This window comes from Phascolarctos cinereus, unplaced genomic scaffold (assembly GCF_003287225.1).
Source record: "Phascolarctos cinereus isolate Bilbo 61053 unplaced genomic scaffold, phaCin_HiC Scaffold_4;HRSCAF=312, whole genome shotgun sequence".
Taxonomy (NCBI): Eukaryota; Metazoa; Chordata; class Mammalia; order Diprotodontia; family Phascolarctidae; genus Phascolarctos; species Phascolarctos cinereus.
This window is the reverse complement of record NW_027555847.1, coordinates 662,059,916-662,084,766: the sequence shown is the minus strand read 5'-3', so window position 1 is coordinate 662,084,766 and position 24,851 is coordinate 662,059,916. Positions and strand designations below refer to the sequence as shown.

The 24,851-nt window shown below is 40.8% G+C and overlaps 1 protein-coding gene across 1 annotated transcript; it reads right to left on the bottom strand.

Moving 5' to 3' along the window:
* Positions 1 to 19,176: 19,176 nt before the first annotated feature.
* Positions 19,177 to 22,900, bottom strand: SLC25A41 (solute carrier family 25 member 41). The gene is made up of 7 exons (XM_020971437.2): positions 22,698 to 22,900; positions 21,983 to 22,138; positions 21,642 to 21,794; positions 20,791 to 20,898; positions 20,247 to 20,414; positions 19,906 to 20,053; positions 19,177 to 19,518 (listed from the first exon to the last, which is right to left on the bottom strand). The coding sequence occupies exons 1-7, from the start codon at positions 22,773 to 22,775 to the stop codon at positions 19,316 to 19,318; spliced, it is 1,014 nt and encodes a 337-aa protein (XP_020827096.1). The 5' UTR covers positions 22,776 to 22,900; the 3' UTR covers positions 19,177 to 19,315.
* Positions 22,901 to 24,851: the final 1,951 nt, after the last annotated feature.

Here is a 24,851-nt window from a genome sequence, read left to right as displayed (position 1 = left end):
ATGGAATTATATGATTTTAGTTATTTTTGTTATTGAAATGGTCAATCATTTCCTAATAGTTATAGTTTCCTAACATTGAACTAGCCCTGCATTCCTGTTATAAATCTAACCTGGTCATAATAAATGATCTCTGTGATATATTGCTGTAATCTCCTTATGGCATTTACATTTTTTTTTGCGTCAGTATTCATTAGGGAAATTGGTATATAGTTTTCTTTCTTTCCATGGTTTAGGTATCAAAATCAGATTTGTGTTACAGAAGGAATTTTGTAGGTCTCTACCTGTTTTTTCAGTTATATAATATTGGAATTAATTATTCTTTGAATATTTGGGAGAATTTGCTTGTAAATCCACATCTGGTCCTGGGTGGGTTTTTTTGGGTGGGAGGGGAGCTCATTTATGGCTTGTTCAATTTCTTTTTGTAAGATAGGGTTATGTAAATATTCTATTTCATCTTCTGTTAATCTAGGCAATTTTAATTTTTGTAAACATTCATCCATTTCATATAGATTGCCAGTTTTATTGGAATATAGTTAGAAAAAAATAGCTCCTAGCAATTGCTTTAATTTCATCTTCATTGGTTATGCATTCATCTTTTTCATTTTTTATACTGGTAATTTAATTTATTTCTTTTTTTAAAATCAGTCAGTGGTTTATCTATTTTATTAGTTCTTTCATAAAACCAGCTCTTAATTTTATTTGTTCAATAAGTTTTTCAATTTAAATTTTATTAAATCTCTCCTTTGATTTTAAGGAATTCTATCTTGGTGTTTGGAAGTTTTAGATTTGTTCTTTTTCTAGTTTTATTCACCGTACACTCAATTCCTAGATCTACTTTTTCTCTTTTTTATTGATGTGTTTAGAAATGTAAATTTTCCTCTAAGTACTCCTTTGGCTGCATCCCACAAATTTTGATATGTTGTCTCATTGATGTCATTATCTTTAATAAAATTGTTGTTTCTATGATTTGTTCCTTGACTCACTCTTCTTTAAGATTAGATCATTTAGTTTCCAATTAATTTTTAATCTATGCTTCAAGAGGCCCTCTACTGAATATAATTTTTATCACATTATGATCTGAGAAGGATGCATTTAATATTTCTGCTTTTCTGTATCTGTTTGTGAGATTTTTTTGTGCCCTAATACATGCTCAATTTTTGTGAAGGTTTCATGTGTGACTGAAATATAGGTATACTCCTTTGTATTCATACTCAATATTCTTCATAGGTCTATCATGTCTATCTTTTATGAAATTTCATTCAGGTAATTTGTTTCTTTTTGGGTTCTTTATCTAGGCCTGAGAGGGAGTAATTAAAGTATTCCACTATTGTAAGTTTATTGTCTATGTCTCCCTGTAACTCATTTAATTTTTCTTTTTCAGAATTTCAATGCTATGCCATTTGGTGCATATATATTTTGTATTTACAGGGGTAGCTGGGTGGTACAGTGGTTATTACTATATTTACTTTCTATGGTACCTTTCAGTGAAATGTAGTTTCCTTGTTTATCTCTTTTAATTGGGTCTACATTTATTTTGTCTGAAATCATGATTGCTACCCCTACCCTTTTTTATTTCAGCTGAGGCATAATAGATTATTATTCAGTCCCTTAATTTAACTCTGTGTGTTTCTTTCTGCTTTGAGTTTTTTTTTTGTCATTGATCTGTTGTTGGATTCTCATTTCTGCTAAACTCTTCCATTTTATTGGTGAGTTCGTCCCACTCATATTCAAAATCATGATTGTTAAGAACTCATTTCCCTCCATCTTATTATCTTATGCTTTTCCTTCTTTTTGTTTCTTTCTTCTCTTTAAGCATTTGTTTTTCTTCTAACTAACTTCTCCTTCAATCTACCTTCCCTCTAAGTCTCCTTCAAATTTCTTTCTGTTTCCCAGGCAGGTGAAATGTATTTTTGTACTTAACTCGGTGTGTGTGCATGTGTGTGCGCACACATGTACATGCATATATTTTTCTCTCCTTTGCTTGATTTAGATGAGAGTGAGGTTTAAGTGTTGCTTGTCCCCCACACCACCCCCCAATTCCATCTTTTTTATTGTATAGATTTCAACTTGCACATCCCATTTATGTGAGATAATTTTCCCCATTCTTTTTCTCCCTTTTCACAATGTTTCTCTTTTCTGACCTTTCTATTCTTTTTTTTCCAAATCATTAAAACATAACATAATTACTTATAAGCCCTCTGTCTAATTATACTCCCTCTATGACCATTGATGACTATAGAGATCAGAGGAACTACATGTATCATCTCCCTCCAGAAAAATATAAACAATTTTATCTTTAGTCCCTTATGATTGCTCACTCTTGTTAACCTTTTTATGCTTCTCTTGGCTCCTGTGTTTGTCAAATTTTCTACTCAGCTCTGGTCTTTTTTATCAGTAATACTTGGAAGTCCTCTGTTTTATTAAAAGTCTCTATTTTTCTCTCTGTAGGATTATGCTCAATTTTACTTGGCAAGTTATTCTTGGATGTAAGCCTGGATCTCTTGCCTTCTGGAATATCATATGATAAGCTCTCTGCTTCTTTACAGTGGTGGCTGCTAAATCTTTTGTGATCCTGACTGTGGTTTTCAGTACTTGAATTTTTTTTTTTCTGGATGCTTGCAGTACTTTTTCTTTGACCTGGAAGCTGTGGATTTTGGCTATCATATCACTGGAAGTTTTCATTTTGGGGTTTATTTCAGAAGATGACTGGTAGACTATTTCAATTTCGACTTTGCTCTTTGGTTCTAAGAGATCTGAATTATTTTTCTTTTAAGATTTTGTGAAATATAATATCTAGGCTCTTTTTCTCATTGTGGCTTTCAAGTAGTCCAATAATTTTTAAATTATCTCTCTTCAATCTATTTTATTTTTTATTTTTAGGCAATTGGGGTTAAGTGACTTGCTCAGGGTCACACAGCTAGTGTCAAGTGTTTTGTCTGAGGCTGGATTTGAACTCAGGTCCTCCTGACTCCAAGGCCGGTGTTCTATCCACTGCACCATCTAGCTGCTTCATTCTGAGAATTCTGCTTGGACTTGTGTTTAGGATGCATTTTTCTTTGAGGCTTTGCTTGTAGATATTTTACAGTTATTTTCTTCTTTTAGGCTTGTGTCTTGAGCTTCCCTATTACCATAGGTTTTTATGGTAGGATTCTTTTTATGTTTGCTAATTCTTCCAGACTACTTTTTGATTTTGTACATTATGTTAGGGCTGAGCTCTGTGCACTTCTGGGGGCATTTCCAGACTGAGCTTATGCCATCTCATATCCATCTGCTTTCACAGCTCTGGCTGGAGACCTACAAGATTCCAGTGTTCCCAAAGTGACGTGATCTGAGGGCAAAGTCTGGTCACTGCCTTCCTATTCTAAGATCTCGAAGTTCCTGACATAGTTTGAGTCTGTCAACTTGTCCCTAGTTGGAAGTTTAAGTAGGCTACTGCTGGACTCAGGCACTATCAGCCCTCTGGGAGACTCTGCAGGTTCATAGTGATTAAATACAAGCTTTCCTTTGATCTAGGATTACTGCCCTGATTATTCCACTGCAGCTTGGACTACAGGATAGAATCGAGTCTCTGCTCTGCTTCTGGAATAAGAGCCACATAGCTACTGTCTGCTCCTGAACTTATTCAGAGCACAAGTACGCAGCTAGGGCCCAGATCGTTCCTCTCCACCACTTCTACGTGCAGATCCTTTCCTCAGGCTGCTTTAGATCTGTGACTCATAACTAAATAGTGGGCAATCAACCTGCCAGATGACACCTATTCCTTCACCCTGCACTACTTCAGGGATCCCCTGGGATCTCTTTCTGCTCTGGTGCTTCTTAACCTAAGTCTTGGCCCTCTTTAAGTCCCTGGGTACTGAAACACTCTTTATGTGTTCCTCACCAGACCTTATTCCCAAAGTCTGAAGACCTATTTGTATCCCTAGGGCTCCTTGGCTTAGAAAAATAACAACCTGAGTTTTTCTTAGATTTCCCCATCAGAATTCAGTCTGGCTCATTTTCCAGATCTTTGTGGAAGACTTGGGAGTGAAGAGTGAGGCTCTACTTCTTGCTATTCCACCATCTTGGCTCTGCCTCCCCTTCTTCTACTTTTTAAAGGAATACGTCATCTTTCTGGATAACTTGGCGGATGGAAAAACATTCCTGACCTCTTCTAGGAGGGAGACCAGCCTGCATGTTTAGCATAGGGAGCAATCACTTACTTGGTGGTGACAGATATATAAACATCATACATTTAATACAGGTCACAGTAAAATCAGCCCTGTTTTCCATACTTATGGGGTGTGAGATCACCATTCCTTGCCATTTTTGCTAGTAACTTCCTTGGAGAGTTGTTATGACAAACTGCTTTTGGAGTAGTCTTCAATGCCAGAAATTACTGTTTTTCACCTTGCTAGCATCTTAACAGTCACACCCAATTTCCCTTCTCCTCTCTAAGTAAGCTCTTACCAAGCTTGTCATTCCAGCTTTTCTTACTTAGCTTAATTTACCTTATATTATTTACATTCTTATCAGCTGCTGTCTCCTCCTTGGGTCCTCACTTTCAGTTCATCTTCCCCTTGGAATTCTCCTCCTTTCCCTCCTCTTCCTTCTCCTCCTCAGGTCCTTTACCTTCTTCACCTGGTCCTCCTGTTTCTTCTTCTCCTAAGGTCTAGTTTGTATCCTCCTGTCCCTTGAGCTAAATTCTTCATTAGTCCAATTCCTACTCTTCCTTTAATCTTGACCCTTCTCTTCCTTTTAGTCTTCCTTCAGCTTGAGTCCTTTTTCTCAAATCCCTTCAAATTTCCCATCCTCAAGTTCAGCCTTTGGCCTTTGACACAATTCCAAAGCCCTCCACATAATTTTCACGGTGCCTTCTCCTTCAGCTTAACTTCAACAATTCCCTTTCCCACAAAGACTCCAGTTCCCCTTCCACAATCAAGGTGTCCTGTACACAGCTCCCCTCTCAAATCTAGGCGTCCTAAGTTCCAGATTCCCTCCCTTAAGCCAGACATCATGATTCACAGCTCCTCTCTCACAGCCCAGACAAAGTAAGCTCCAGCTCTGTTCCTACAACCATGAAGTTCTGAACTACAGTGTTCTGTCACTAACCTAAACATCCCATGCCCCTAAGTTCCCCTTCCATAATGCAGGTCTTCTGGGCCCTAGCTCACTTCCTGCAGCCCCTCCCTGGGCCCATGTCTGCTCTGTGACCCAAACATCTTGAGTTCCAGCATCTCTGTAACCCAAACATTCTGATTCATCATGTCTTTTCTTACAACTGAGGACCCTTGGATTCCAGCTTCTCTCTATTAACTAGCTATTCTGGGTATCTTCTTTCCCTCCTATAATTCTAGAGTGCTGGGCTGAGCTTGGTTCACCCAATCCATGAGAACTGACTCCGTAACCCCTCTCTGAGCAAGATGTCTCAGAATCACAAAATCTTAGAGTGGGAAGGGAATTCAGAGGCCCTCTAGTCCAACAGTTAGTTACCTGGAAAAGAATCGCCTTTAAAACATAACTAAGGGGCAGCTAGGTGACACAGTGGATAGAGCACTGGCCCTGGAGTCAGGAGGACCTGAGTTCAAATCTGGCCTCAGACACTTGACACTTACTAGCTGTGTGACCCTGGGCAAGTCACTTAACCCCATTGCCTAGCTCCCCGCAAAATAAAAAAAAAATAAAGCATAGCCAAGTAACTAAAAAACTACTCAAAACAATGAACAACTTGAACAAAGTTTCAGAATATGAAATAAATCCACATAAATCATCAGCAAATCTGTATTTTACCAGCAAAACCCAACAGGAAGAGAAAGAAGGAGAAAATCCATTTAAAATAACTGAAGACAGTATAAAATACTTGGGAATCTACTTTCAAAGACACACACAGGAACTATATGAACACAATTACAAAACAGTTCTCACACAAATAAAGACATATCTAAACAATTGGAGAAATGTTAATTGCTCGGGGTAAGCTGAGCCAATATAATGAAAATGACAAGATTACTTAGATTGATTTTCTTACTCAATGCCGGATTAATTAAACTAACAAAGAATTAGTTTATTGAGCTAGGAAAAGTAATAAAAGAATTTGTCTAGAAGAACAATGGGTTAAGAATATCAGGAGAATCAATAAAAAAAACTAGCAGTATCAGATCTCAGACTCGATCACGAAGTGGTGATCATCAAATCAATCTGGATAAGAAATGGAGTGATGAATCAAGGGAATAGATTAGGCACACAAAATACAGAAGTGAATGGCTACAGTACTTTGTGTTTGATAATAATGTTTGTTAAACCCAAAGATCCATACTTCCGGCGCAAGAATTCACTCCTGCAAAAACTTCTGGGAAAACTGGAAAGTAGTCTCAAAGAAACCAGGCATAGACCAACATCAAGTACCATATACCAAGATAAGCTCAAAATGGGTATACGATTTAGAAGAAATGGGTGATATCATAAGTAAATTAGGGGAAAAAAATTACTTCTCAGATCTATGGATAAGGAAAGAGTTCATGACCAAAGAAGACACAGAGAGGTCCCTGGGAGGTAAAATGGGTAGTTTTGATTACATAAAATTAAAAAGGTTTTGTACAAACAAAACCAATGCAGTCAAAATTAGAAGGAAAGCAGGAAACTGGGAAATATATTTTACAGCAAGGTTCTCTGATAAAGGTCTCATTTCTCAAATATATAGAGAATTGAGCCAACTTTATAAAAATAAGAGCTATTTCCTAATAGATAAATATTCGAAGTGTACAAACAGGCAGTTTTCAGGAAAAAAAATCAAAGCTATCAATAATCATATGAAAAAAAAGTTCCAAATCACTAATGATTAGAGAAATGAAAACTGAAACAACTGTGAAGTACCACCTCACACCCATCAGATTGGCTAACATGATAAAAAAGGGAAATGACAAATGCAAGAGGGTATATAGGAAAATAGGTACACTAATGCATTGTTGATGGAGTTGTGAACTAATCCAACCATTCTGGAAATAAACTTGGAACTATGCTCAAAGTGCTATAAAACTGTACATACCCTTTGATCCAGCAATACTACTACTAGGTCTGTATCCCAAAGAGATTAAAAGAGAATAAAAAAGGAAAAGGGACCTATGTTCTTTGCACAAATATGTACAAATATATTTATAGTAGCTTTTTTTATGGTGGTAAAGAATTGGAAATTGAAGGGATGCCTTTCAATTGGAGAATGGCTGAACAAGTTATGACATATGATTGTGATAGAATACTCTTGTTCTGTAAGAAATGATGAAGGGGAATGGTTTCAGAAAAACTGGAAAAGACTTATATGAATGGATGCAAAGTGGAGTGAACAGAACCAGGAGAACATAGTAACAGCAATATTGTAATAATAATCAAGTGTGAAAGACTGAACTAATTTGATCAATACAATGACCCATGATAATTCCAAAAAACTCATGTGGAAAAATGCCGTCCACTTCCAGAGAGAAATGATGAGCTCTGAGTGCAGATTGAAGCTTTTTTTCTTTCTCTTTTTCTTGCCTTTTTTTTTCCTTTGGCAACATGGCTAATATGGAAATATGTTTTGCATAACTTCACATGTATAATAGGTATCATATTGCTTGTCTTCTCAGTGGATGGGGGAGGGGCCAGGAGAGAATTTAGAACTGAACATTTTTTAAAAACTCATGTTTTAAAAAAAAAAACTAATAAATGGCATTGCTGGTCTTTGCTTGGAGACTTCCAATGAGAAGAAAGCCACTACATCCTGAGGCTGCTTATTGTATTAGGATTAGATCTAAATGTTAAGGTACTAATTTATCACTTTGCTTCTTTCACCCACTGCTCCTAATTCTGTCCTCTGGGAACAAAACAGAAGCCCTCCTCCATTTGACAATCCTTCAAATAATTGTATAACACATGGCACCAGTGCCTGGGCTCATATGGACTGTTTGAGAACAGTATTCTTCTTATTCATTTATTTATTTATTTATTTTTTAGTGAGGCCGTTGGGGTTAAGTGACTTGCCCAGAGTCACACAGCTGGTGAGTTTTTAATGTGTCTGAGGCTGTATTTGAACTCAGGTCCTCCTGACTCCAGAGCCCATGTTCTATCCACTGCACAACCTAGCTGCCCCCTAAATTTTTATTGCTATCCTTTTTTTTTTTTGAAGCAATCGGGGTTAAGTGATTTGCCCAGGGTCACACAACTAGGAAGTGTCAAGTGTCTGAGACCTAATTTGAACTCAGGTCTTCTTTACTCCAGGGCTGGTGCTCTATCCACTGTGCCACCTAGCTGCCCCCTGGACTGTTCTAAGGGTTGACCTTCAAAGAATCATTTTCTCTTTTCCCTCTTGGGCTCCCACTCATTATTTTCTCTGTAAAGTCTCTGAATATTTTCACATGTATAGTTTCCTCTGATGAGCATAAAAGGGGCCCTCAGTTTCCATAAAAGCACTCAAGTTAATAAATTTATACCAGACATAGGACAGGAATTTTTCACCCTGCAGAAAATGTACTGACAGGCAAAAAAAGCATTGACAAGAACACATAAGTAGATATAGCAAATACATAAAGTACCCGCAGTAGTTCCCCCGAGAAGGAACTAAATTCGGGGCTTCTAGCAGGGCGACAATCCAACAGTCTGTTAAGTCCCAGGTTTTCTTTTGTAACAAATATCCACAATCAAGCAAAAACAATTTCCCACATTGTCCATGTCCGGAAATGTCACTCCCAAATCTACAGAGCTCTTTGTGATTTGCACTGTCAGTAGAAGACAAACATGGTTTGGGACTGTTAGATAGGCAACTTCCTCCAATCAGAGCTGCATTATTATATGGATAATTTATTGTAATAGTGGAGGATGGCAAGGTGTCAATCTCTTTCAACTATATTATGATTTTAAGTCCCTTACTGCTTTCTAGATGTAGCAACCACATGGTGATTCTCTTTTTTCCAAGAGATAGGCTGTTCAGGACCTCTTGGACTTGGGTTTGTCATAAGGCAACACACAAGACTAGTACAACCCAAGAAATTTTTCTTCTCCAGTTGGAAAACTAGGTTCTGGTATCATATTTATCTATTCATTCATTCATTCATTCATTCATTCATTTATTATCTTTAGGCAATTGGGGTTAAGTGACTTGCCCAGGGTCACACAGCTGTCAAGTGTTTGCTCTGAGGCCAGATTCGAACTCAGGTCCTCCTGACTTCAGGGCCAGTGCTCTATCCACTGCACCACCTAGCTGCCTCCAGGGTCTGGTATCATATTTCCAAGGGAATAAACTTCCCTGCCTTTCCTACTCAAGAGATTGGGGTTCAAGAACATTGTCTAAGATTTTTCTTTCTCAGGCCACAGGGATAATCACATGACAGTTTCTGCCATGTGCTTCTGTAAGACCTCTTGATACTTCATAACAATCCTTATTGGTGACTTATCTTGGGTTAGGAATGTCCATTCTCAGGAACTCTCCTCTCTGGCTTTGTGAGTAAGCACAGGCCTGCATCTGCTACATGCTTTCGCCTAGAGTCATCATTAGTTACTCGGGGAGAAGGAGTGGGAAGGCAGATGCTTTCCCCCACCCTACTGCATTCTGGAAGAAAGGTACAAGGGAAGAAAGAGGAAAGAGGCTAAATAGCTCACTTTTAAAGGCTCTTGCAAAGGGATGACTCCTCCATTAAGATGCAGTCCTCTTGGGTTCTAACCTACCAAATCATCCCACATGCAAAGGCAGTCACTGAACCTCATGCCCTAGGAAGGGCCAAAGAGTAGCTCCAAACCAGCCAAACCATCTAGGGAAGGTTGAGTTTCTGAAATCTAATTACAAGTTCTCTGTCTTCTTGAGATAGGAAACTTCTATATCTACATATTTCTATAGGAAGATAGATAAACTCTTCAAATTGATCAGAGAATGGGAGAGGGGAGCATCACGCTTACACATGAAGACAGATCTCATCTCTCCTAACTCTTCATTGACTCACACAACATCATCTTAAGATCCTACACTCTGTAGCTTATCAATGTCCTTCCTAAAATGTAGCCCTCGTAAGGGGAAGAAAATAAGCGTTTACTGAGCGCCTACTATATGTCAAGTGCTATGCTAAGCACCAGAACTAAACAGTGCTCCAGAGGTCTTCTGATGGGGGAAGATTATAGAAGGATTATCTGTACAGAATATAGGTTATCTCCACAATCACAGAATTTTAAAATTAGAAGAGGCTTCAAAATTCTTATAGTCCAACCTATACCTGAAAAGAAATACCCAATACAACACATCCAACCAGTAGTCATCTAATTTCTGTTTGAAGACCTCTAATGAGGGGAAACTGCCACATAAGTCAGTCCATTCCTCTTTTGGACAGCTCTAGTTTTATAGTTTTTCTCTTATATTTTTTCTATTAGCAACATTTATTTTCTTTCCCAGCTCCCTTAGGTGGGGGGAGAAAACCAAAATCCTTTGAACAAATATGCACAATCAAGTAAAAGCAATTTCCCACATTGACCATGTCCAGAAACGTATCATTATCTCTCTCAGGAAGTAGGTAGCATGCATCAGTCCTCTGGAATCATGAATGGCCGTCACATTAATCAGCTTTTAAATTTTTCAGAGTGGTTTGTCTTTTTGGCGTTATTATATAAACTGTTCCCCTGGTTTTGCTCCCTTCACTCTGCATCAGTTTGTATCAACCTCTCCAGTTGTTCTGAAACTATCCCCTTCATTATTTCTTATAGCACAATAGTATAGCATCATATGTATGTATATGTATATACATGCATGTGTACACATATGTATATATGTGCGTATATATGTATGTGTATATATGTATATATGTGTGTATGTATGTGTGTGTACATACATATGTATATATGTATATATGTATACATGAATTTATTCCACTCTTGTACACACTCTGTTTCCAGTTCTTTGTCAATACAAAAAGCTACTATAAATACTTTGGTACATGTGGATCCCTCTTCCTTTTTTATTTCTTTGGGCCCTGGGCCTAATAGTGGTATTGTTTGGTCAAAGGGTCTGCATATTTTAGTTCAGAGCTATGGATCCAAATTGCTTTCCAGAACGGCTGCATCAATTCATAGTTCTACCAATAGTGCACTTATATGCCTGTTTTCGCATAATTCAGTCATCCTACATTTATCACTTTCCTTTTTGTCATCTTTGCCATTGTAATGGGTATGAAATAGAACCTCAGACTTGTTTTAATTTTCATTTCTCTAAATATTAGTGATTTGCAACATTTTTATATGCCTGCTGATAGTTTATTTTCCCCCTTCCTCTTGGAGGCTGCTGGTAGTATAGCGGGATAGAATGTTGGGCGTGGAGTCAGAAAGACCTGAGTTAAAATCTGGCTTTGGACACTTACTTACTAGCTGTGTAACCCTGGGCAAGTCACTTAATCTCTATTTCCCTCAGTTTCTTCGACTGTATAATGGAGTTGATAATAGCACCTACTTCACTGAATTGTTGGGAGGATCAAATGAGGTAATATTTGTAAAGTGCTTAGCAAGTTCCTGGCACATAGTAGAAAGTATATACATCCTCATTTCCTTCCTCTTGCCTTGAAAACCACTCATATCCTTGGACAGTTAATCAGGGAATTGTTCTTATTCATATAAATCTGAATCAATTCCTTATATAGCTCAAAAATGAGGTCTTTACTAGAAAACTTGCTGCAATGATTTTTTTCTAATTCTTTTCCTTCCAGTTTCAGATGCAAAAGCTTTCTGATATGGAATCAAAGTTGTCTATTTTATCTTCCGTGAATCTCTTTCTCTCTTGCTTGGTCATACATTATTTCCTTATTCATAGATCCAAAAGGGAGTCTCTTCCTTACTCTTCTAAATTGTTTGTATTGTAACCCTTTATAACTAACTTATGTATCCATTTAGAGCTTATTTTGCTGTATGGTATGAGGTATTGATCTAAACCTAATTTCTGATTAATTGCTTTCCTGTTTTCTCAGCAGTTTTGTTTTTGTTTTTGTTTTTTTAAATGATGAATCATTATCCTAATATTTGTGGTCCTTTGGGTTATGGAATTCTAGGTTACTAGGTTTTGTTTTTATACATTATGTCATTAGTCTGTTCCACTGATTGACCTACTTTTTTTTTAATAACTTCCATTTTTTTGTGTGATTGCTACTTTGTAATATAGTTTGAGATGGGATACTACTAGTTCCGCTTCCTTCCAACTTCTTTTTATTACTTCCCTTGAGCTTTTTGATCTTTTGTTCCTCCTGATAAATTGTTACTTTCTTTCTAGTTCTCTAAAGTAACCCTCTGATATGGCACTGAATAAAAACATTTAGGTAGTATTTTCATTTTTATTACACTGGCTTAGCCCACCTGTGAGCAATTAATATTTCTCAATTCATTAACTCTCTATTTCTATCAAGTTTTATAGTTGTATTCATATAGTTCTTTTTTTGGGGGGGTAGATAAGATTTTATATATTCTATAGGTATTTTCAATGGAATTTCTCTGTTTTTGTTGTTTGGTTAGCAATGTACAGACGTTTGCAATTTGTGTGAATTTATTTTATATCCTGCAACTTTGACCAAGTTATTATTTCAATCAATCTTGAATTGACTAAGAAGTTTTTCTTTACCTCAAATCTGAACTTGTCTCTTGGAAACTTGTATCCATTTCTTCTAGTTGTGTCTGTTGGGGCCAAACAAAGCCAAATGAATTCCTCTTCCACACGGGAACCTTTCAAATGCTTGGAGACAGCTATCATGTACTTCCATGTCTTCTCTTTTCCAGGCTAAATATCTCCAGTTTCTCCAACTGATCCTCATAATGGCATGGATTCTGGTTACCCTTCTCTGAATGTTCTCTGATTTATCAATGTCCTTCAGAACAACTGTCACCTCTTCATTCCTAGAATCTATGCTTCTCTTGCAGCCCCAGATTACATTAGCTTTGTGGCCATCATGTCACACTTGACTTAGGTTGAGTTTGTATTCTGCTAAATTTCGCAGGTCTTTTCCAAAAAAGCTATAGTCTAACTATGTCACCTCCAGCTTGTACTTCTTCAGTTGACTTTTTGAAATCAAGGGTAAGACGTTGTGTTTTTCCCTCTTAAGTTTCATCTGGTTAGATTCAGCCCAGTTCACTTAACTGCCAAGATCTTTCTCAATCCATGTGGCACTGTGAATAAGAGTGCCTGGCCTGGAGTCAGGAAGACTCACCTTTCTGAGTTCAAATCTGGCCTCTGACACTTACTAGCTATGTGACTCTGGGTAAGTCACTTAACCCTGTTAGCCTCAGTTTCCTCATCTGTAAAATGAGCTGGAGAAGGAAATGGCAAACCATTCTACTATCTCTGCCAAGAAATCCCCAAATGGGGTCACAAAGAGTTGAACACAACTGAAATGACTGGACAATGACAACAAATCTGTCATCCAGTGTGTTAGCTATTCTATGTGATTGTGCTTCCCTTCTCTGACTAGTCACTGACCATATCTTTAATAATGTCATAAAATGAGATAAACATAAAAAAATGCTTTGCAAACCTTAAACGGTGACATAATAGCATTATACACATTATAGATATTATTATACATTTTAGAATTTTTCCAGGAAGCAAAGTCAAGTTCACAAGACTATTAATTTATATTCTAATCCTTTTGTTTTTTAAATTAGGATATTTGCTCTTTTCCAGTGCTATGATATCTCTCACTTATCATAGACGGTGGCTCAGCAATTGTCTCTGCCAGTTCCTTGAATGCATGATTAAAGGAGGATGTGATTATAACCATCACCATAACAAACATTTTTTGTGTTTGAAAGTTTGAAGAGTCACATTGTAATTTGAGTCTTACCATACTTTACCTGGGAGGTAGGTACTTTAGGTATTACTCTCCACATTTAATAGATGAGGAAAACTCAGAGAGGTCAGAGAAGTTGAAAGTGAATTACCACTGGTCACACAGCTCATCAGAGGCAGGATTTGAACTCAAGTCTTCTTGGATCCAAGTCTAGCATTCTGCTACAATACCACACTCCTGGCCTTGGGGACTTGAATTCACTAAGGACATCTAAGTGTCCTCCTGCTACCTTCTTATTTATGTTAGCACACTGTGCTAATCTTCCTGCAGCTGTATTGCAAGTTGTTTTGCTGATATCACAGTGCCCACTCATATTGAGCACATGTGTAATCCATTGAAATCCCCAGATCCTTTTCAAAGGAATTGCTGCTTTCTAGCCATGCCTTCTCCACCTAATGCTTGTAAAATTGATTTTTTTTGAACTTCTAAATCATAATTCGGAATCATATCACTGGTTTTGCACAGACTAGGTTTAATTTTATGGTGCTTTTTTTTAAACATGTAATACTCTCTTTAGCTAGTGCCCCCACCCAGACTTTTTTTTTGGGAACATAAGAATTTGGCATACTTCTAGGTGTCTATATGAAAGGCAAAAAAAAAAAAAAGAAAGGAAGAAAATACCTTCTCAGCTCCTGTGTAAGCACTCAGGCTAACAACATACCAAATATAAGACAGGCTTTATTAAAAAAAAAAAAAGCAAAACAGAAAATATTTGTATCTAGACCCAAATCCAGACAAACTCTTCTTCCCTCTTATAGGCCCCCACCTCCCACACTGTGCTAATCTTCCTGCAGCTGTTTGGCCTCAGACCAAACACTTGACACTTACTAGCTGTGTGACCCTGGGCAAGTCACTTAACCTCAATTGCCTAAAAAATTTTGAAAAAGGTACATACCCTTTGACCCAGCACTTCTAGGGCTATATCCCAAAGAGATATAGACGGTGGCTCAGCAATTGTCTCTGCCAGTTCCTTGAACGCATGATTAAAGGAGGATGTGATTATAACCATCACCATAACAAACATTTTTTGTGTTTGAAAGTTTGAAGAGTCACATTGTAATTTGAGTCTTACCATACTTTACCTGGGAGGTAAAGATGAGGAAAACTCAGAGAGGTCAGAGAAGTTGAAAGTGAATTACCACTGGTCACACAGCTCATCAGAGGCAGGATTTGAACTCAAGTCTTCCTGGATCCAAGTCTAGCATTCTGCTACAATACCACACTCCTGGCCTTGGGGACTTGAATTCACTAAGGACATCTAAGTGTCCTCCTGCTACCTTCTTATTTATGTTAGCACACTGTGCTAATCTTCCTGCAGCTGTTTGGCCTCAGACCAAACACTTGACACTTACTAGCTGTGTGACCCTGGGCAAGTCACTTAACCTCAATTGCCTAAAAAATTTTGAAAAAGGTACATACCCTTTGACCCAGCACTTCTAGGGCTATATCCCAAAGAGATCATACAAATGGACAAAGGACCCACATGTACAAAAATATTTATAGAAGTTATTTTTGTGGTGGCAAAGAATTGGAAATTGAGAGGATGCCCATCAATTGGGGAATGGCCAAACAAGTTGTGATATATGAACGTAATGGAATACTATTGTGCTGTAAGAAATGATGAGCAGGCAGACTTCAGAAAAACCTAGAAAGACTTGTATGGTATGATGTAGAGTGAAGTGAGCAGAATCAGGAGAACATTGTACACAGTAACAACCACATTGTACGATGACTAACCTTTCTTAGCAATGCAAGGATCTAAGACATCTCCAAAGGCCTCATGATGGAAAATGCTATCCCTATCCAAAGAAAGAACTATGGAGTTTGAATGCAGAGTAAAATATATTTTTGCCTTTTTTTTTCTTCTGTTGTGTTTTGTTTCCTCTTTCTGGTGGTTCCTCCTATTGGTTCTAATTCTTCCTTACAACATCACTAATGTGAAAATATAGAATAGAAATATTAGAGCCTATATCAGATTGCATGCCATCTTAGGGAGAGGGGGGAAGAAAATTAAAAACTCAAAAGCTTGTGGAAGTGATCATTGATAAATCAAAATAGATTAATAAAGTTTAAAAAAGGGGAAAAAAAGATGTGTACAGGAGATAGAAATAAGGCCAGGTAACATAAGGTGGCTTGAGGAACATGGCACAGGCCTGTAAAAATGGTGTCAGGAATACTAAAGCTCAGAGTGAGTTGAAGCTGGTGAGGGAAGCCATAGACTACAAAAAAGAAGGAATAAGCATTTATATAGCATCACTCGGGGCCAGCCACAGTGCTAAGTACTTTTTAAATAAATATTCTCATTTGATCCTCACAAAAACCTTATGAGGTAGATGCTGTTTTTATCTCCATTTTACAGTTGAGGTAGACAGAGTTTAGTTAAGTGACTTGCCCTGGTAGTGAAGTATTTGAGGCTGGTCTTTCTGATTCCAAGCCCAGCTCTTTATCCATTAAGTCACATACCAAGGTTTGGTTTGTTTGCTTTCTAGCTGTAGTGGAAGAAAAAGATAAAAGAGGGGATGGATCTTTAGGGCTGGATAGGATGATGGTAATTTACCAAAGAGACAGTGCAGAGCTGCTTAACTTATTTTAATTGTTTCTGTACGGAATAACAGAATAAAAATGACTAATAGGGAGTTGAAACCCAAGATAAGGAAGGAGACAGCAAGACAGGCTGTGATTCAAGGAGTAGAAGAATGAATTCAGTGAATTCAAGTCACCTAGCCCAGATGAACTATCTTCCTGGGTCCCTAAAGAATTGGCATTTTTGATTACTTAGAGACTGTCAATGATATTTGAAAGATGATGGAAAATAGGAGAGGTAACACAAGATTACAGAAGAACAGATATCCTAATTGAGAGAGAGAGAGAGAAAGAGAGAGAGAGAGAGAGAGAGAGAGAGAGAGAGAGAGAGAGAGAGAGAGAGAGAGAGAGACAGAGAGAGACAGAGAGAGACAGAGAAAAACAGAGTCTGAAAAAGTAGGGGCCAGTGAGCTTGAATACAATTCCTGGGAAAGTTCTAGAATGTATCATTAAAGAGATGGTTAGTGAACATCTAGAAATGGAAACAGTGATTACAAAGAACCAGCTTGGCTTCATCAAGCACAGGTTATGCCAGACAAACCTCACTTCCTTTTTTTTTTCTTGACAGGATTACTAAATGAGTGAAATGCTGTGGTGATAATTTATCTAGATTTTAAAGATAATTTACCTAGGTTTTTTTAAAATAAAGTTTCTCATACTATTCTTGAGGAGATAGATAGGGACTAGATGATTATACAATCAGAAAGATTTAGAACTGGTTGGATGGCTAGATTCACAAAGTAATTAATTATTCATGGTTTAATATCAATGTGGCAATGGTCTCCTTTGGAAAATCTCAGGGCTCTGTGCTTGGCTCTATTTCTGGTTAATCTTTTTTTTTTTTTTTTTAAGACAATTGGGGTTAAGTGACTTGCCCAAGGTCACACAGCTAGTAAGTGTCAAGTGATTGGTCTGAGGCCAAATATGAACTCAGGTCCTCCTGACTTCAGGGCCGGTGCTCTATCCACTGTGGCTAACCTTTTTAATAGATGACTTTGGTAAAGGAATTGATGGTATGCTCATCAAATTTGCAAATTACACAGAAATGGGAGGGAAAGCTAACACACTACATAACAGTGCCTTGACAGGCACAAACATTGGGCTGAATCTATTAAGATGAAACAATAGGGATAAATGTAAAGCCTTGTGCTTGCTTCTCCCATCCCATCTCAATTAACTTTATGAGTATAAGGTGGGAGATGAATGATTAGACAGCAAATGTTCTGGAAAAGAACCACAGATCTTAGTGGACTGAAAGCTCAATATGTGTGATGTGTCAGCCCAAAAAGTTGATTTGATCTTTGGCTGAATAGAAAAGCATATCTTCCAGGAAAAGGGAAGTAATCATCCTACCATATTCTGCCTTTGACAGACCACCTACAGTACTGTGTCCAGGTCTGGGCAACATCTTTTAAGGACATTTATTCATTAACTGGAGTGTAACAGAGAAGTGTAACCAAAGTCAAGTTTTTAGGCCTTGACATATGATGATCAGCTGAAGGGACAGAGGTTTCTTAGCCTGGAAAAGAGAAGACTCGGGGGAAAGGTGAAAGGGGGAACATGAGAGCTGTCTTAAAGTATATAAAGGGTTGTCATGTCTAGAAGCAGGATTATGTTTGAACTAGGAGCAATGTTGCAAAGAGGCTAGATTTAGACAGATTGTCAGGAAAAACTTCCAAGATGGGAATGAGCTGCTTCAGTGCTGGATTCCTCCTCCTTGGAGGTCTTCAGCAGGGGCTAGATGATCAGGTATGCTATAGTGGGGTTTTCTTTTGGGTGTGAGTCAGACTAGATGGTGACTGAGATCCCTGCTAGCTCTAATTCTATGATCCTGTGACATTGGTGACATCATAAAGGCCTCATCAATAAGTGACAAAGAGGAGCCAGGACAATACCTATGAGTACACCCCCAACATTCCCAAATATAAGACTTTTAAGTTTTCATCCTTACCTATTACATTTCAACTTATTAGATTAGGCCCAAAGTTTTAGCCTGTTGGGAATTTTTTGAATCCCACCTCTGTTATCCAGTGTTAGCTCTTCCTAAGCACTTTTGTATCATCTCTTTACCCAAGTCACTGATAAAAAATGTTCAACCACATAGATCCCTAGTCTGTTGGAGACTATCTTCGAAATTTACATTGAATCATTAATAATTCCTCTTGGGTCTCAACCATTCAACTATTTCTGAATTCATAGATCTTTACAAGTCCGTGTTTCTCCATCTTTCCCACAAAAATAGAATGGGAGACCTTGCCCAATGCTTTGCTAAAAATTGAGGTAAACTACAGATACAGAATTACCCTGATGCAATCAGTCTTAGAAACCCTGCTGAAAATGGAAATGAGAGGCTGTGACTTGGGCCTCCAGCTTCCCTCCCACAACCCAAGTGTTCTGGGCTCCATTTTCCCTTGCACGTTCCAGGTAACCTGGACACTAGCACCCCTTTTGTAGTCCAGCTGTCCTCAGCCACCATTCTTCCCACAACCCTAGGCCTCCTGGGCTTCCATCTCCCCTGACACAGCACAGAGGTCCAGGCTCTAGTGTTGTCCCACAGCCATCACGGGTCATCAGTTTCCCTCCTATGATTCAGGTACACTTGGCCCGCACCCCACAGCTCAGCCACATATAGAGATGCCACACAAAAGTTGACTTTACTCCTTTATCACCACTTTCACTGTCTTCTCCAAACCTGAATCTGGGCCTGGGGAATCCCATCCAACCCCCAGGGAAGATTTGGGAAATGGACCTCACTGTAGAGTCTTTCCTGCCTTTCACGCTCCAGGGCTAAGAGCATTGGAAAGGACTCTGAGCTGGCCTCATGTGCCTAGAATCTACTTGGCCCAACCCTGCCAGGCTCCCTGGGTGGGGGGCCTGATCCTTTAGATCCTCCCCAGCCCCTTCTGGGGGTCTCTGGCCCTCTAGCCCTCCAGACAAGAGGGAAGGCTCTTAGCCACCCCCAGAACACTCTTCATGGCTTCATATACCACGTAGCTGATGCCCACTGCTGGCAGCACCTTCAGGAGGGTGGGAGTCACCCCCCGGTACAGGCCAGGCATGCCCTGCTGGGCTAGGATCTTTCCAAAGACACCTCGCATGGTGGGATTTGAGCCCTCCACGGTGTCTGTGAAGTATAGGCAAAGGAGTAGGATCAGTATCAGGGCAAGAAGTCATATATAGTCAGGGGTTCCTCTCTGTGCCCCACCAAAGGGAATAAGTAGAAATGGGATTTGATTAGCAGGGTCCCAAGAGGTGGCCAATCCACAGCAAGGGGGAAGTGAAGCCAATCTAATCTCCCACCCTCAGGTGCTTCCTCTCTATGACCTACTTTGGAAGTCCATCCCTTCCACAATTCTGTTTTCCTGGACCCCCAGCTTCCTTCTGATGTTGGAGGGATCTCAAGTCCCTTTCTACAGCACAGATGTTTTGAGCCTCTGGTACCCACTGGAATTTTGAAAAAGTGGGTATTTTAACAGTGGGGAGGTAGAGATCAAACTAGAGGATGTCTTACCTTGGGCCTGCATCCTTGTCCGCACCAGTGTCAGGGGGTAGCTGGCCATCTGGCCATAGGTGCTGGACAGTGTGATGGACAATAGGCTGATCATCCCATTGGGATTGTTTGACTCGAACCCTAAGTAGAGCCAGACCCACCTAAGCGACTACAAGGAGGGGAAAAAGTAGAGGGGGCAGTGTTGGGCCAAAAGATTTCTGTGTCCTTGAGTGTCCTTCTCCTTTCTAAGCCCTTCTCCTTGCCCTCAATGAACCCCCATCCCTTCACTGAGACCCCACTCCCTCAGAGATCCTCTATCCCATCACTAGGAGGCCCAGCAGCCTATGCCCGGGGTCCCTGACCTCATAGACAGCCAAATCGGTGCAGGCATAGGGCACAATGCCCAGCATGTTGGGCAAGTAGCCCCGATAGAAGGCTCGGGTTCCCTCACGCCCTAGGATCTGGCACGCACAATCAAGTAGCCCCTTGTACTGGCCTGTCCGCCGGAGTATCAGCCGGGTCTTCAGTACCTGGAGTTGGAGTCAGAGGATCTGGATTCAAATCCATGCTCTGTTACTTACTAGCCATGTTATTCTGGGCAAGTCCCTTCATTTACTGGCCCTCAGTTTCCTCATCTATAAAATATTCACGTTGGACTAGATATTCCTAAAGTTTCTTCCAGCTTAAAATCTCGTGATTCTATGAGGTGCCTAGGCCTGGAGAATGTCCTTGGACATGTGACTCAGAAGGAATTGGACATCCTGTCCCCTAGCCTTGTCATGCAAAGCCCCAGAGAAATTGGCTTGATCTGAAAGATTCTGGGGGGGAATGGGTCCCAGGCATTCTGTCCCCCAGTCAGTCCATCCTGCCTAATTAGATAGAAGCAACCATGGGTTAGGAGCTCACCTCCATGGGGTTGATGAGAGTCTGGGAGACAGCCACTGCCAGGGAGCTAGCCAGGATTCTTTCTTGAAAGGGCTGTGGGTTTTTCTGGTTGTAGAAGAGAGTCTTATACTATGAGAAGTGAGGAGGTGACAGGGGAACAGGGGGTAAGGGAAGAGCCAATAGTTCTATCCCTACCCTTCAACCCTCTCCCAATTCCTTCCCAGAGTCCCCTCCCAAAATTTTTTCTTGACCTCCCAAACCCTCAGGGCCATCCCTGTAACCTCTTGCTCCTTTAGCCACAAAAGGCTGGACAGAAGAAAGGGTAGAAGTGGACCCTAGGTGAAATGGACATGTTGTGGGTACTATTGGACAAGGGGATGATAAAAAGGGTGGGCACTTGGAGGACTGTTAAGAGAGGTATAGAGTTCAAATCTGGCCTCAGACACTTGGCACTCATTAGCTGTGTGACCCTGGGCAAGTCACTTAACCCTAATTGCCTCACCAAAAAGTGGAAAAAAAAAGATTTAGCCTTTCTTTGCAATGTCAGTAAAGAATATGAGTTCTTACCCCTCCCCCCAAAAAAAGAAAGAAAGAGGGGTGTAGGACTGGTTCAGAGTCAGAGTCGGGGTTGAGTGAAGGATAGTACACACATGAGGGTGAGGGTGAGTGACTGGGCCTGGGTCAGAAACAAGGTGAGAATTAGGATAAAAATAAGATTGGGAGTGAAGGTCAGAACCTGGATCAGGTACAGATTTGGGGTCTAGAAGAGGTGAAAGTGTAGTTCAGAGTCTGTGCAGGAGGGAGGGCCTAGGTCAGGGTCAGAGTCCGGGTCTTCAGAAGGCATGTGGGAAGAGCCTCAGCCTCTTGCCCACCTGCTCAGAGACGGAGAACTTGATGGCGTACTCGGGTGCGATCTTGAGCACGTTCATGCCGTTTCCCCGCCACAGGGAGCATATTCCGCCTTCTTGGATCATGCTTCGCATGCCCCCCAGCAAGTTCATGATGTTTGTTTTGGAGGCATAGGCCTGGGTACACAGGGAGAAGGTGTCTCCATTCCCGTGCCCAGTCCCTGGCCCATCCCCATGCCCACTCCCAAATCAGTTCTGAAGTCTGCCTTTCATCACCAACCCCATCCACTTTGCTATCCTGCCCTCCTCCCTCTCCAGCCTTGCCTCCAGACCAGTTCCTGTAGGTATCCCTGGGCTGTCCGCACCTGCATGAAGACTTTAGCCCTGTCCAGGGGGGCCGTCCCAGTACGTGACACAGCGCCAGCCACAGCCCCTGAGACCAGGAACTTCCACCAGGCTGCTTGGTCGCTCTCCTGCAACACTTCTACAGGGACCATCAGCTGTTCACCAGTGTCTAGCACCTGGTCAGACCAAGTCCCAGGGTCTCCATAAACCGGATCAATACCCCAACCCATAGAAAATGGTCCCCTAGACTTTAATCACTGGGGTTGAGAGGACCCTGATTGGTTATCTCCTCAATGGCTACCTCTTCTAGGATACATTTTTGGACTGAGATGTAAAGCCTGGCCCTGGCCCCTGTTTTGCCATCCTGTCTTATGCTCTGAACCATCCCATGAGTCCCTTCCTTCCCTCATGGGACCTAGCCAGACAGCTAGACACTGCTTGGGGCAGCTAGGTGACGCAGTGGATAGAGCACTGGCCCTGAAGTCAGGAGGACCTGAGTTCAAATCCAGCCTCAGACACATAACACTTACTAGCTGTGTGACTCTGGCCAAGTCACTTAACCCCAACTGCCTCATGAAAAAACCAAACCAAAACAAAAAACAAAACCAGACACTGTTTGTTTGCAGAAGACATCTATGAAGAGGGCATGGCAATGTGACCTTTGCCACCCCAACCCCCCCACCCTGGGAATGGGTGCTTTGGAGATCCGTTGTCTGGCCTTGGCCCTGAGTTCACCTGCTGTTTCTCCTGGTGGTAGGGGTGGGGCCCAAAGCTCTGGATGCAAGTGTTGGGATCCCTGTCATGGGTGTCCATGGTGGCCGGGGGAGGAGGGGGAGGAGAGGCTTGGGACAGTGGGTTTCCTTCCAGGGCTCTGGTTTGCTATCACTTGGCCACTTTGGAGCACAGGAAGTCAGGGACCCCTTGGAACCCTGGCCCCCTCCCTGGGGAGGAGGCATGATGTCACAGAATCATTGGTGAAGTCACCGAATTCTGTTACCCTGGGGACTAGAGTGATATCTAACTTGAGGGAGTAAAATTCCCCAAAGTTGCAGACCTATAGAATGTTTGAGGTGTTAGGAAAAAGTCAGTCCAACTTCACTGTATTATATTTATTTATAATATTTAATAATACTATCAATAAATTGTATTATTAAAATTTGATAAGCCTCTTGGGCCAGCCCAGGTGATCATAAATGTTATTCCTTTCCCTTTAAAATGGGTCATATATTGTTAATAATAGTTGAGGTTTAGTGCTTTAAAATTTACAAAGCGCTTTCCTTGTAATCACCCTGTGAGGTAGGTGCTACGGGGACTACCATCCCCATTTTACAGAAGAAGAAACTGAGGCTTAGGGAGGTCAAGTACCCTGCCCCAGATTCACACAGCTGGTAAAAATCAAATGACAATGGGAATTTGAACTTCTATTTTCTTGGTGCCGCTTACACAATAATTTACCACCAGCTTCTAGAAGGGCCTTTAGAGATCACCTAGACAGGTTCTTAGCCTTTTTGTGTGTGTCCCAGAACACCACCTCCCCTCCCCTCCCAGCTTTGGCTGTCAGTCTGATGAAGCCTAAAGACCTTTTCTCAGAATCATGTTTTTAAATGCATAAAATGAAATGCATAGAATTACAAAGGAAACTAATTATATTGAAATAGTTACCAAAATATTTTTTTAAAAACTAAATTAATGAATCCTTTGAAATCTATCCAACAACCCCCAAGGGTCCATGGACTGTACGTTAAGAACCTCCAGTTTTGTCCAACCCCTTTATTTTATAGGTCAGGAAACTGAGGGCCAAAGAGGCTTATCTGACCTCACCCAACTACGAGGCATAAACTGAGATTTAAACCCAGGTCTAATCTCCTAGATAGGTGAAAAGTACTAGACTTGAAATCTGAAGATCCGGGTTCAAATCTCTGCTCCTAACTCACTGTATGACCTTCCTCGAGAATATTCTTTTCTGATTCTGACCCTCAGTTTCCCCATCTTTGAGGAAACATTGTCAATGAGATCTTTTCTAGCTAGGACATTCTTTGAGTCTCTGACTCCTAGTTCAGGGGTTCACAGTGATGAGTAAATATGGCCCAGACAGTGCAAGGGGCTATTTACCACAGTTTATGTGATGCTCTTCCCACATTTTGTGGCATTTCCATGTTTCTGCTCCACTCCACCCCATCACAGGCTTCCCCAGGCAGAGATTGGAGGCTCCCCTAGCTTTTATCTATGCTTCAAGGCAAAATAATTAGGGCTTGGGATACCAACATCTGGGAGCATGGTGCTTTCTGCCTCTCAGGGTCCTCCAGCCCATGGTCCTGAGCCTTAGTCTGTCTGCAGACCTATGCAATGAGGCCAGATAGACTGACTGCCTTACTGGCTCAAAGGTCCCAGTTCTGGGGCAGAGGGAGGAGGGAGACTGACATCACCCACACACGTGTACCACCAGCCTCTTCCTGAAGAAGGGCTCTGGGTTTGAGGAGGGGTAGGCTGTGCTGCAAGGGTATATACTAGAGTAGCGGTGGTTGAGGCCACATGTGGCCCTCTAGGTCCTCAAGTATAGCCCTTTGAATAGATTCAGTCAAATCAATTCAGTCAAAGGGCCACACTTGAAGACCTAGAAGGCCACATGTGGCCTCAAAGTCATAGGTTCCCCATCCCTGATTTAGACTCTCTGGGGAAGACTATCTCTTTTCTCACATCAACTGTACCTGAGGCAGGAGGCAATCCTCTGCTCTTATCAAACCTCTTTTGGCCCATGACATTGCCTCAGGCACAATTCTGCCCCAGGGATGGTAAATTTTTCACAGAAGCTCCTGCTGAAGCCCCCACTGAACCCTCTTCCCTCCCCCTCCCAAAAAAAGACACCACACGGGCTGGCCCTGGAGACTT